General features: G+C 45.0%; 2 protein-coding genes across 2 annotated transcripts in view; one reads left to right on the top strand and one right to left on the bottom strand.

Moving 5' to 3' along the window:
- LOC134571021 (zymogen granule membrane protein 16-like) overlaps positions 1-13,967 on the bottom strand; it is a 71,521-nt gene that overhangs the window by 18,306 nt on the left and 39,248 nt on the right. The window lies entirely within an intron of this gene.
- Positions 1,596-13,581, top strand: LOC134572034 (serine/threonine-protein kinase NLK2). The gene is made up of 11 exons (XM_063430816.1): positions 1,596-1,860; positions 3,107-3,236; positions 3,970-4,025; positions 4,199-4,305; positions 4,388-4,473; positions 4,886-5,095; positions 5,331-5,432; positions 8,177-8,263; positions 10,450-10,648; positions 10,872-10,965; positions 12,219-13,581. Exons 1-11 carry the CDS (start codon positions 1,598-1,600, stop codon positions 12,265-12,267), a joined length of 1,383 nt encoding a protein of 460 aa, XP_063286886.1. The 5' UTR covers positions 1,596-1,597; the 3' UTR covers positions 12,268-13,581.

The following is a 13,967-nucleotide window of genomic DNA, read 5'->3' as shown; positions in this document are numbered from 1 at the left end:
TAGGTACAGTGGTGTTGCTAGGGGGCAGTTATAGAGGGCAGTGGGGGTTACATGATACAGTGGGGGTTGCTGGGGCAGTTACATGAGGCAGTGGGGGTTGCTAGGTACAGTGGTGTTGCTAGGGGCAGTTATAGAGGGCAGTGGGGGTTACATGATACAGTGGGGGTTGCTGGGGCAGTTACATGAGGCAGTGGGGGTTGCTAGGTACAGTGGTGTTGCTAGGGGGCAGTTATAGAGGGTAGTGGGGGTTGCATGATACAATGGGGGTTGCTGGGGCAGAGGAGGCAGTGGCTGTTGCTGGGGCAGTTACATGAGGCAGTGGGGGTTGCTGGGTGCAGTGGGGATTACTGGGGGCAGTTACAGTGGGCAGTGGTGGCTGCTGGGGGCAGTTACAGGAGGCAGTGGGGGTTGCTGGGGCAGTTGCAGGAGGCAGTAGGGGTTGCTGGGGGCAGTTACAGGAGGCAGTGGGGGTTGCTGGGGCAGTTGCAGGAGGCAGTAGGGGTTGCTGGGGGCAGTTACAGGAGGCAGTGGTGGCTGCTGGGGGCAGTTACAGAAGGCAGTGGGGTTGCTGGGGGCAGTGGTGGCTGCTGGGGGCAGTTACAGAAGGCAGTGGGGTTTGCTGGGGGCAATGGGGTTGCTGGGGGCAGTGGTGGCTGCTGGGGGCAGTTACAGGAGGCAGTGGGGGGTTGCTGGGGGCAGTTACAAGGGCAGTGGGGTTGCTGGGTGCAGTGGTGGCTTCTGGGGGCAGTTACAGGAGGCAGTGCAGAGAACGTGCTGCTTTGCCCGGAGAGCAGGCTGAGGGGGGAGGGGGGTACTATCCCTTTAAGGACCTGCCCCTTTAACTCGCGCTGCATGCCGGGAGCCTGCATTGTTCCAGCTGATGCAGCACGGGGTCTCCAAAGCAGCGCGAGCAGGGGCCCCCCTCCCTCTAACTGCCCCCTAATAACCAGCCCCTGACCGGGAGGGGGGCACTGGGGGCACACCGCGAGAACCTACCCCGGGACCATGCCACCTGCCCCTCCCAGGGTGCACTAGGGGCCCCACTGGCCCCTACCGTGTGAGTGCCTACCAGGATCTACCTCCTCTGCAGCTGCCCCTCTCCCTGGGCATTTAAAGAGACACTGCCCCTCTCCCTGGGCATTTAAAGAGACCTTGCCCCTCTCCCTGTGTATTTAAAGAGACACTGCCCCTCTCCCTGGGCATTTAAAGAGACACTGCCCCTCTCCCTGGGCATTTAAAGAGACACTGCCCCTCTCCCTGGGTATTTAAAGAGACACTGCTCCTCTCCCTGGGCATTTAAAGAGACCTTGCCCCTCTCCTTGGGTATTTAAAGAGGCACTGCCCCTCTCCCTGGGTATTTAAAGAGACACTGCCCCTCTCCCTGGGTATTTAAAGAGACACTGCCCCTCTCCCTGGGTATTTAAAGAAACACTGCCCCTCTCCCTGGGTATTTAAAGAGACACTGCCCCTCTCCCTGGGCATTTAAAGAGACACTGCCCCTCTCCCTGGGCATTTAAAGAGACACTGCCCCTCTCCCTGGGTATTTAAAAAGACACTGTCCCTCTTCCTGGGCATTTAAAGCGACCTTGCTTGGCTGATGGCTTTCCAGGGGCCCGGACGTTCCCTATCAGGGCAGCTTTGCACAGGGGTGTTTGGGGGGCTCATTCAGCCACCTCTTGGGCAGAAATTCTACTGTCACAATAGTGGCAGTGCTGGGGGAGGGGTGCCAGCTGTGCCACCCCCGCTGCCCCAGGCACTGAGTGCCCCCCATCACCCAGGGACTCCCCAGTGTAATGGAGATGGCAGAGTGGAGCCGGAGCCTGATAGACCCATTGGATACGGGGCATTTGGAGTGGTTTGGTGAGTATGGCAGGGGACCGCTGTGGTTTTGGGACTCAGTTAGTGCCATGTTTAGAATGGGTTAAGTCTATACAGGTGTGCATTTTTAGGAACATCTATGGTGAGTGGTAAATAATGGGTTATATGTATATTAGTGTGGTATGTGGGCACTGCTTTCCATGTGAAGGAGTTTTGCTCATTATATGTTTAGCTGCATACGGGCACTTCACATGCCAGTAACATCTCAGGGTTACACATGATATATATCTACACTGGCACTGCTTGGTACCTCGCGCTCTGAACGGCATGCTACATAGCTAGACTGCCCTGGTTGCCCCCTCTGATTAAGTATAAGTTGTTTGCATTCTCTGTATAGCTATGCGGGCACTGGTTGGCACCTCTGGTGTTATTTAAGATACATTCAGCATGAAATGCCAGGCTGTGTATGACATTATATGCATTTAACCACTACACATTTGGGCACGACTTGGCACCTCTTGGTATGCAGGATTTCCTTCTACAGCATAGCATATTAGGTACTAACTGGCACCTTGTGGTATGTACAGACAACATACATTCAATACATATCTAAATGGGCAGTGCTTGGCATTTTGTGGGGTGCTTGGAGTTATAGGCTCTTATATGTAGATTGGCACTGCATGGCACCTCTCGTTATGAAGAGATTCTAGTTTCTTCTAGATATAAAAAAAATACACTGATGACCTAAATGGTATGCGGGGTACATTTATAGAATGGCACGGCATGGCATCGTTTGATAAGCTGGGGTCAGGGGGGATCTATATTTATCTGATGCTGTTGTTGCTGACAGGTTGGCAGATATGTTAACTTGAGGTTGGTAACTTTGCTTATTTTTTGGTTGGCAGGAAGGTACTACTCTAGTTGTGGTTAGTAGATCAGAAACACTCTATTATAGTTGGCAGGCCGTACCTTTCCGATGTTGAGTTTGGCTGGTGGGTACCAGTGATGTTGTGGTTGGTAGGATGGTATCTGTTATGTTGCATTTGTGGGCAGTATGTTGATACCTCTCTGATATTGTGGTTTAGTTTTGCTGGTTAGTATCTGTGAAGTTATGGTTGACAGGTGGGTGCCACTCCGATGTTGTGGTTGATTTTGGCTGGTTGGTATTGGTGATGTTGTGGTTGATAGGATGATATCTGTTATGGTGCATTTGTGGGCAGTATATCGATACCTGTGATGTTGTGGTTGGTACCTTTCTGATGTTGCTTGTTTATTTATTTTTTGGCAGGTCCGTAACAGACCCTCGTGATGGGAAACGTGTCGCCCTCAAGAAGATGCCTAATGTTTTCCAGAATCTTGTTTCATGCAAAAGAGTCTTCAGGGAACTCAAGATGCTTTGCTTCTTCAAACACGACAATGTGAGCAACTGCTTAGCTGGCCATCTGGGAGTCTGCATGCCTGGCGCTCTGTGCGTGTGTATCTATGGAGGAGACTGGCGCTCTGTGTGTGTATCTATGGAGGAGACTGGCGCTCTGTGTGTGTGTATCCATGGAGGAGACTGGCGCTCTGTGTGTGTGTATCCATGGAGGAGACTGGCGCTCTGTGTGTGTGTATCCATGGAGGAGACTAGCGCTCTGTGTGTGTGTGTATCCATGGAGGAGACTGGCGCTCTGTGTGTGTGTGTATCCATGGAGGAGACTGGCGCTCTGTGTGTGTGTATCCATGGAGGAGACTGGCGCTCTGTGTGTGTGTATCCATGGAGGAGACTGGCGCTCTGTGTGTGTATCTATGGAGGAGACTGGCGCTCTGTGTGTGTGTGTATCCATGGAGGAGACTGGCGCTCTGTGTGTATCCATGGAGGAGACTGGCGCTCTGTGTGTGTATCCATGGAGGAGACTGGCGCTCTGTGTGTGTGTGTATCCATGGAGGAGACTGGCGCTCTGTGTGTGTGTGTATCCATGGAGGAGACTGGCGCTCTGTGTGTGTATCCATGGAGGAGACTGGCGCTCTGTGTGTGTATCTATGGAGGAGGCTGTCGCTCTGTGTGTGTATCCATGGAGGAGACTGGCACCGTGAGTGTGTGTATCCATGGAGGAGACTGGCACTGTGAGTGTGTCCGTGCATTCTAATTGGATATGTTTGTTTTCACAGGTCCTCTCGGCTCTCGATATTCTGCAACCGCCTCCAATTGACTGCTTTGAAGAAATGTATCCTTACCTTAGCGGCCGCAGAGGGTCTTCCTCCTGGCACTGAAATGTTTAACATGCTGCAAGTCAGATCTCAAAAGGGGGGATTTTTCTAGATCTCCTGCAGCTATGCTAGATTTTATTTCAGGATCTTTCATTGTTTTGCAGTATGATCCTTGACCTTTTCCTATCAGATATGTAATCACGGAGCTAATGCAGACGGACCTGCACAAGGTGATTGTGTCACCCCAGCCCTTGAGCGCCGACCACATAAAGGTCTTCCTCTACCAGATCCTGCGAGGTAAGAGCTCAGTCAGCCAGTCCACCTCAAGGAGCAAATTCTTAGGAGATCAGTCATTCATTAACATTTTATTCCCATTCAGGGCTAAAATACCTTCACTCTGCTGGAATCCTGCACCGAGATATCAAACCGGGGAACCTACTAGTCAACAGCAACTGTGTATTAAAGGTACGATTCCGTGCTACGGCCATGTTTCTACCTACCTTGCCGATTTAATCCTTCATTCTACCTACTTTCTCCATTTGGCCTGCCTCGGCAGCCTAGACCTCTCTTGTACCTACCTTGCCGCATCGATCCTCAATGCATTCTACCTTCCTTGCTGACTTGATTCTACCTACCTCTCTTGCCTGATTTATGGCTTTACCTCCCTCACTAACCCAGTTCTAGACTCTGACCTACTCTCAACCAATTTCTGACATTGCTGTCCTCACCAGCCATTCCTTTCCCCCAATGCTGTTTTTTTTCTCTGCCCCGTCTGGCAGCATTATGTTTTTAATTCGGATTTATTTGTCCTGCTGTTGGATAACAGTAAGTGTTTGTTGTTTGTTTTTTCTTCTATATATTTTATTTTTCTGTAAAGATCTGTGACTTTGGCTTAGCTCGGGTGGAAGAGTTGGATGAGTCTCAACACATGACGCAGGAAGTGGTGACCCAGTATTACCGGGCACCAGAGATCCTCATGGGAAGTCGGCACTACAGGAATGCCATTGATATCTGGTCCGTGGGTTGCATCTTTGCTGAGCTGCTTGGCAGAAGGATCTTGTTCCAGGCTCAGAGCCCCATCCAACAGGTACCAAATTTGCCAACAGCAGCGAGTCGTCTTGCAAGTAACACCAGGACACTGTGTGTCAGATTAAAAACTGTTAGCTGCCATCTACACTATTTTTGCTTCTTTACCATTTATCTGTGACTGCTGTTATTGTGGCTGTATGTAAATACAACCCCGCGAGGCATATTCTGCCCAAATTGAGCTGCTTCTCTGGGTTATGATTTGGTGACACCTTGCATGTTGTCTTGTTTTGCAGTTGGATTTAATCACTGATCTCTTGGGGACACCTCCGCTTAACGCCATGCGCTCGGCCTGTGAAGGGGCTCGAGCTCACATCATGCGCGGCCCTCAGAAGCCGGTATGTATGGTGCAATGCAGCCGCCTGTCGTATTATTTCAGAGAATTAGAAAAGTTTACCAGCACTCACCAGATGTTCGCTTTGTACCAAAGTAAATTAAAAGTCAGTTGTAAAGGGTGTTTAGTATGGATTAAGATTCATTTTAACGTTAAAGGACCACTGAAGTTCTCTTGGTGCAGAGCCCCTGCTATTTTGCTCTCACGGTGTAAAACATTGCTTTGTTTACATGGCTGGGCTAAAAAAACAACTCTAGTGGCTGTAAGTCTGACGGCCACTAGATGGCGCTTGTACACTCGTGACGGAGTTAGACTTCGTTCTTGACATTTTGATGTTCTCAGGCATTGCCTGGGGGCATTGAATATTCAATCAACCCTTCTCATATGTGTGATTGCCGTGCATGAATTCCAAGCATTTGATTGGACAAAATGGTCTTTATGCTCGACAACCTCAACAACAGTCTCTGTGCTGGACTGCAGGGAAGTAAAGGGTTACGTTATCTGTTTTGTTGAGGTGTTTGTTTGTTTTTAAACCCTTTGTTTGGGGCATATATATATAAAAAAAAAAACATATATATATATATATATATTTTTTTTTTTTTTTTCTTGTAACCTTTTTTATATACCTTTTCCTTCTCTGTGTAGTACAAACCAATATATGGATCCAAAAATTAAATTTAGAAATTAAATCTATGTACAATCAGAGGAAAGCATAGAGTTATAGCCAACATCTACACTGTGCTCCCATTCACTAGCGACAGGATATGTTAAACACAGTATAGATCAAATAATATCATTATTGTGTGTAAGCAGAACTCACTCTGATATCCTAGGGGCATCCATCGAATAAAGCATGGATACAAAGAGAAATAATCTGTCTATGCCTATCTCCACCAAGCCTGGGTTCAGGAATTTGATCTATTACTTGAAAGCTTTGTTGAGATAATTACATTTTACGTCCTGCGTTCTGGGGCGGGCAGATCTTTCTATTCTTATTGTTTTTTAAAACTTTTTTTTCTTTTCTTTTTTTGAATAATATTTCTCCCTCTAATTCTACGAATCCGAGCACTTCATGCCCAGATTTGTTAAAGAAACATTTCAAGTTTAAATTTCTTATCCAAATTCTAAGATTCCAATTGAAAGTGTTAAGATGAGAGGACAATCCTTTCTTGATAAACCTTTCTGTAGACTGAACTCCTAATCTGAAAGCGTATATGTGAACGTCTCTTGTACGTGCTGTATCCTGTCTGTGTGTTCCTTTCTTTGTATCTTTTATATTCCTGACCTTATCTTGCCTTCTTAAAGTGACTGTTTGTTTATTCCAAAAGTTTGAGCTAGGGAAAAAATGTGCTTGTAATTTGTGACTTTAAATTTGCTCCAGTAAGATTTGAAGTAATTTATGCTGATTGGTGCAGTGTGGCATTTTGCAGGGTTCAGAGGGCAATTAACAGAACGTGATAATAAATTCTAAATTATGCAGACTGTGATAAAGGAAGTTTAAACATTAAATCTCTCTTTACAGGAAGTGTTTAGGGAGGCTGTGCAAGTCACATGCAAGGAGGTGTGACTAGGGTTCATAAATAAAGGGATTTAACTCCTAAATGGCAGAAGATTGAGCAGTGAGACTGTAGGGGCATGATCAATACACCTAAACTGCTTCATTAAGCTAATGTGGTTTTGGTGACTATAATGTCCTCAAAATACCCAAAGTGGAAACATTATCTAAGTTTGCAATGCTTTCAGTTTGGCTACTTGGATTCTCAATTTCGTGAATAACCTTTTTATATACATGAACTGAGGTGTGGTGGAGATAGGCAAAAACATTTCATACAAAGGAGTTGAATGGTGATTTTAGACCCGGTTTCCTATATATAGCGTAATACGTACATTCTGTATCTTTATCCAATTCTGTTTTGCCTTATTAGACAGACACACACACACGCGCACACACACAGTTAAAAAAAAAAAAAAAAAAAAAAAATGAGAGTTGTTTTGGGAATCAAAGTGAATTTCAAATTTTTAGGCCAAAAAAAAATCTGTTCTCTTTAAGGTTTGACTATTTTGGCCTGTGATTTTAATTTCACTTGGAATTCCTGACACTCTCACGTTAGTAAGTAACCAGGGCAGGAGATCAGAGGTCCTTGATCTGGTGGCACTGCTGGCCTTCTGGAGAAAGGATGTAATTACTCATATTATGTGACCTGCGCTGCACGGACTATATCCTGGTGTTTGGACCTTCCAGCACATAGTGCACCAGTTAGTTCTAAATCCTTATGTTTTCAGCTGCTCTTTCATGGTGTATACTTTATATGATTAGTATTGGTTCTATAGGTTTGATTTTACTATGCGATTAAAATATTGAAGCGATCGCTGTATAAAACGTTAAATAGTTTATTTGCTCTGTATGTACTTAATTTGGAGCTATCATTAATTTAAATATAATATATTCGTCCATACTAAAGGCAATCCCTTTAAATTGAACTTACTTTTCCTTTTGGTTATGCAAGAGTACAAACATAATTGTAATTGGGATCTGTTATTTTAGAATTCAGCCATCTCAAAACCACAAAGAATAAAAAAAAAAAACAGATTGAAAATATCAAGTGCAATAATTGGCAGATTAACAGTTATACATTTGCAAAAAAAATGCTATTGATTGAACAGTTCACACCATTTCATGGATGGTGTTGAAACGTTGCTGGACCATTTCTTGTCATTGTTTATTTGATCTCTACTTTTTACCCGCAGCCGTCCCTCTCCGTGCTGTACATGTTGTCCGGGGAGGCAACCCACGAGGCTGTCCATCTCTTGTGCCGGATGCTGCTGTTTGACCCGGTAGGTGATCCTGTAAAATTACCTTTTAATCTCACATGCTGTTCTGTTTTGAAGGATATGGGGGATATTGTGAATGCTGTGTCAACATCCAATCCCTTCTTTCTGGCATCCCTTACATCCACCCTACACGCTCCATCAGGCTGACAAATGGTCTGTTGTAACAGTCATTGTGGATTTTTTTTTTATTTTATATATATATATATAACCGGTACAAAATTAGAACCCTAATATAGAGGGCTCAGAGAGCTGTCCATAAGCTTACTATCTATACCAGTTAAAGTGGCATTCAAAGTACCATAAACATGTTTGGACCTGTACCAGGTACAGACAACCAAACCCCCTCCATCTCCGCCCCTAATACTCCTGGCAACCTCGGTATCAGACCAGGCACACCCCAACCAACCTATCCCCATCTAGGCACGCAATCCTATCTAGGCCCAACGCCCTAGATACTAGACTTCGCAACAACACTCACATACGAACGCCACCACCACCTCTCCCCCCGTATTACCCTACCCCACAGACAGGCGCACCGCACCAGCTCGAACAAATAACGCCCCCCCCCGGTAATAACGCCCCCGGAGAGATCACATTGACACAATGACTACCAAACTCACCTGCATTTCAATTAACTGCAAAGGCCTTAACAATCCAGCAAAGAGACACCGGCTTATGAGGTGGGCGAACCGCACGGGAGCGGACATACTACTTTTACAAGAGACGCATTTCACCCAGACCAAACCATTCCCCCTCCTTAGCCGGCACTACAGAGACTGCTACACCGCTAACTCCCCCAATACCAAACAGAATGGAGTAGCTAGCCATACTGCTACGCAAGACTTGCCCTCTAAACGTAAAACAAGTTATAAGAGACCCTCAGGGTCAGTTCCTGACACTCACAGGTCAGGCTGGCCCCAACAAATATGCCATCACAACACTATATGCCCCGAACACCCCTGATAAATCATTCTGGGACACACTACAGGCCCACCTGACCCTGACTCCGGGCCACCATAAAATTATTGGTGGAGATTGCAATGCCACAATGTCGACAGCAGCAGATAGGCACCGCACATGCCGACACAGACAAGATTCAACCCCCACAACCAAATTAGACACATTGCTACAATCATTCGCCCTCCAATTACAATTAGTAGACGTATGGCGAACATTGCATCCGACTGCGCGTTACTTCACATTTTTTTACACCCACATAACTCCTACTCGCGCATAGACCTCTTTTTGGTCTCCCCCTCTCTCCTACACACGGTACACACAGCCACCATAGGTAACATATCCTGGTCGGATCATGCAGAAATTGCTCTAACAATAAAAATCCCAAATGTAGCACGCCCTTGGACCTGGAGACTGAACCCGACTCTGCTACACAACCCTCTCCTGAGAGACACCATTCACAAAGACCTGTCAGAATATTTCACCATTAACGCACCCTCGGCACCCTCTCTGGGAATACTATGGGCTGCCCACAAAGCGGTCATCAGGGGGAAATTAATTAGCCTTGCATCAGCACACAAGAAGTCCCAACTGGCAGAACTAGCAAACTCCCTTGAAGCCCTCCGGAACCTAGAAACCCACCATAAACACAATCCCACCCCCGACATCCTCGCTGACAGACTGCCGCACTAAAATTAAAGATTTCATGGCCAAAGACTCAGCCAAAGCACTGCAATGGTCGAAACAAACGTACTACAAAAAATCTAACAAAGCAGATACCCTACTAGCTCAAACGTAAACGTAGGGCCGATCAAAAAAGAATATTTTAAACCCACTGTATCGATTTTACTAATCGACCAGCGTTTCTTTTCTCTTCCCATATATTCTTGGCCTCCCAGTTCCAATTCATCATTGGTTTCTTTTACTTGATTTTTAATCAAGCCGCCCTTTTAAAATACTTGTCCAATGGATAACAGGGCTGACTGCCAGTGCATTTCTGGTTGTAGAAAGTTAGACTATGAGACGGTTTGGAGTGTGTGTACACAGCTTCCTGCTGTATTGTAGCAATAACCATGCTGCAGTGTATCATAACCTGTAGCCTGGGTATTGTGTTGCCCATAAGAGGGATCTCCAAGTGGGATATTTTTCTGTCATTGTGGATTTTTGCAGAGGTTTGTGCTTATTTGTTTTTCATTTATTTCATTCATTTATTTTTTATAATCTCTCCTTAGGCAAAAAGAATCTCTGCCAAGGATGCTCTGACTCACCCTTACCTGGAGGAGGGTCGTCTGCGCTACCACACGTGTATGTGCCATTGCTGCTATTCTGTGTCCTCTGGCCGTGTGTACACCGCAGACTTTGAACCTGCAGCCAGCAGTCGATTTGATGACTCGTACGAGAAAAGCCTCACCTCGGTCTGGCAGGTGAAGGGTAAGCGAGAACTGCACTGGGCCGTTGGGATAGAGACACTAAAGCAAATTTTTATATTTTTGGATAAGCTTTCTAATTGTTTTTATTTTTTTATATAAAATTTCAAATATTTTTACAAAATGTTAAATGATTTTAAAAGTTTTTAAAAAGATTAAGTCGAGGCCTAAGTTTGATGCACAGAATGTCTGATCCTTGTGTCACTCCCCCGTCTTGTTTCCTACAGAACTGGTTCATTGCTTCATCAAGGACCAGCAGCAGGGCAAACGGCCTCCCTTGTGTATCAACCCGCACTCTGCAGCCTTCAAAACCTTCATCAGGTAGGTGTCCTTTCCAGCTTTAAATGTGCTCTTACTGCGGGAGCCTTTTCTTTTCACACCTAGTTTGCTGCTGTGCATTTACACCCCCTCACCTCTCCTTTAATCCTTCGCGCTCTCTCCCCCATATCCTCTGTAATTAACGCCAGACTTGTAGGGTTACGTGATCTTACTGCGTCATCGCTTAACATGAAGCAGCAACTTGACTAAACTGGGAATTGTTAAGGATTGATCTGGTGATCAGATTCTATGCCAAAACAGCGCAGCAGTGAAAAACCTATATTTGTGCCTGCTCAGCGATATTATTATTATTTTTTTGTTTGTTTGTTTGTTTCATCCTAAAAGATTTAATTATCTTGTTGATTTCCCACAATTCCCCCGTTTAGTGAATTAGCCGATGGGAATCACAAAAAAATAAAAAAATATGTTCTGAAAGCAAAGTTTAGTGTTCCTTTAAACATGCACACATCGATACATACATTTATTCACTAAAGCGGGAGTTGGAGAAACTGGAGTGTGGAATTGCTAATTTTTCGACAAATATACTGGTTATAAATCACACACAAATTAAGGCAAAAATAGCTAATCTGCAACAAATCTGCAGCCGCCGCCGCTTTACTTTTTTCACAATTCAGATTTTATTTGCTAAAATTGGGAGATTAGTAAATAGAATCTGCTAAAGAGTTGCCGATTTTATTTTTAATTTACCTTTTATGGTTCAGAGTTTTGTCCGGTTCATTTCATGGAGTAGACCCACCACCTATCCATTCAGTTTCGGAAGTCTGGTCACTGGTCATCCCCCAAATATCGCATTAAAGGGGCGTGTACTAACCAGACGCAGATTGAAGGACGAATGATAAAATACACAGCGCGGGGGGAGGGAGAAGGGGGCAGTTCCTATCAAGAATGTTGCGATTTATTTTTCAAACTTGAAAATTCCTACAATACAGGGATAAATTGATCGCCCAAGTACACATGGTAACGATCCAGTGTATAATACTACCAGTCAGACAACGAGCTAAAATACGTGAATACATTGTCCATTCTCCATTTACCAACAACTCTTTTTAATTGGTAAATGCTGAAGTTAATAAGTTGCTGCATGCGGAAAATCAGATTAATTATATTCTAAACCTAGAAGTCTAGTTTGTTTATTTTTTTTTCACACTTTATAATTTTGTTAGTACATTCCCTCCCATTGAGTCTTTTACAACCTGTTCCAATCTGATCTTTAATATATTTTCGGTTTCTTGCAGATCCACAGCCTGGCATTCCTCAAAAGTTTCCAAAAAGGAGGAGAGATGAGGATTCCCCTTCACCATTACAGATATGGGGAAATTGAGTTGGGGAGGTTAGCCGCTCACAGCATGAGACCCCCCACCCCTCCCCTTCTGCTGCTGTACATGAGGTCCCTGTTGCCTGTCACCTCTTTTTCTTAATTTTTTTTCCTTATTTTTTTGCACCCTTTTTACCAAGTTATGCTCCTTAGTTCCCGCCCGTTTGATTCTCTATATTCGCGTTGTAATCCCTCTTTCATGTCCCAGAATCCTGTGCGGTTCCATGGCTCCCCCCAATGGGGGGTGGCAGTGATTGGCTGAGGGACCTCTCTACGGATAAAGGATGCTGTAAATATTTTCTATACAGAGATTCCTCTGCCTTGTCCAGCTCTCCCTCCCCGTCACTGCCCTGGGGAGCCCCTCCTAAGGTTAGAATGATTGCACTCCTGTTAAGGTCTGTGTGATGCTGATCCACCTTCACTCTCGCTGGCTGTTATTATTCAAGGAACAAGCAATGCAGAATCCCCACCTTCCCATCCAAGCAAATAATTTATTAAATATTGTGTCCACCTACTAAATCGTATATTATCGTTCACAAAAGGTCGGAGATGCTGGCGGCTCCTTGTGGTCACAGTGTGAAATTGCGGGGTATGTAGCATATGAGAACACCCAACTTCACCTGTGTTTGAGGACATTGAGAATTGCTCTACTTTTGAATGGAAAAGACATTTTAATGAACTCTGGTGACACCCAGTGGCTGTCACTTGTAATGCTGGTGAAGGAAATACTATGGAAGTAATGAAGTCCACTTGTAATTTCTATAATTATTATTTATATGACACTACCATATTTCACAGAGCTGTATAATGGGCTGTGTTGTGTTAAGTGGGTAAATCCTGCCGCTAAATGCGGTTGTTAACCACTGCTCTCCTGGACGCACCTGTAGTGGATTCTTGTAGGCAAAGGGTTAAAGGGATTAGAATTTTGACTGTTTCTTACCCCCTCACCTATTCTTAACTTATAACGTGTGTAAAGCTGTGTATCCCATGTGTGTGTGTGTCAGGGCGACTGATCACTGTACTAATGGTTTGAAACCCATTCAATGATCTACCTCTTCCATTAAGTGTTTATTTTTATTATGATCATGTTTTAGTTTGTTAAAATGTTTTTATTTTTGTTTTTGCTTTGTTTGTTTGTTTTTAAGTCTTTTTTTTTTGTTTTTGGATTCTCCCAAATGTGAAATACCCAGAATCCCTGAAAACTTGAATTTAGCATCTCCAGGTTTTGTTTAATGTCTGTCGGTCAAAACTGGCAGCTTAAATAAAGTCTGTCCTGCCTTTTACACCAGCTGTCCTGTGTTCTGTTTATTGTTCTTTGATTGGTCCAGGCTTTGCCATTCCAGGTACAGCACTCCTCCTGACGGCTGTGCTTTGGTCGTCCCTGGAAATGCCCTAATCATGTCCAAACTCATTTAGCACCTGACAGTGTCTGCATGCAATTTTATGCATGTCTTTAATCTGTCGGTACCTATCTCTGTGCATTCTATGTCTAGCGCTGTCTGTACCTGTCTCTGTGTGTTCTATGTCTAGCGCTATCAGTACCGGTGTCTCTGTCAGTACCCGACTCTGATTCTGCGCCTAGCGATGTCGGTTCCAGGCTCTGACTCTGCGCCTAGCGATGTCGGTACCTGACTATGACGCTGCGCCTAGCGATGTCGGTACCTGGCTC

The sequence above is a fragment of the Pelobates fuscus genome, chromosome 8 (genome assembly GCF_036172605.1).
Source record: "Pelobates fuscus isolate aPelFus1 chromosome 8, aPelFus1.pri, whole genome shotgun sequence".
Lineage (NCBI taxonomy): Eukaryota > Metazoa > Chordata > Amphibia > Anura > Pelobatidae > Pelobates > Pelobates fuscus.
This window is presented reverse-complemented; position numbering and strand designations above follow the sequence as displayed.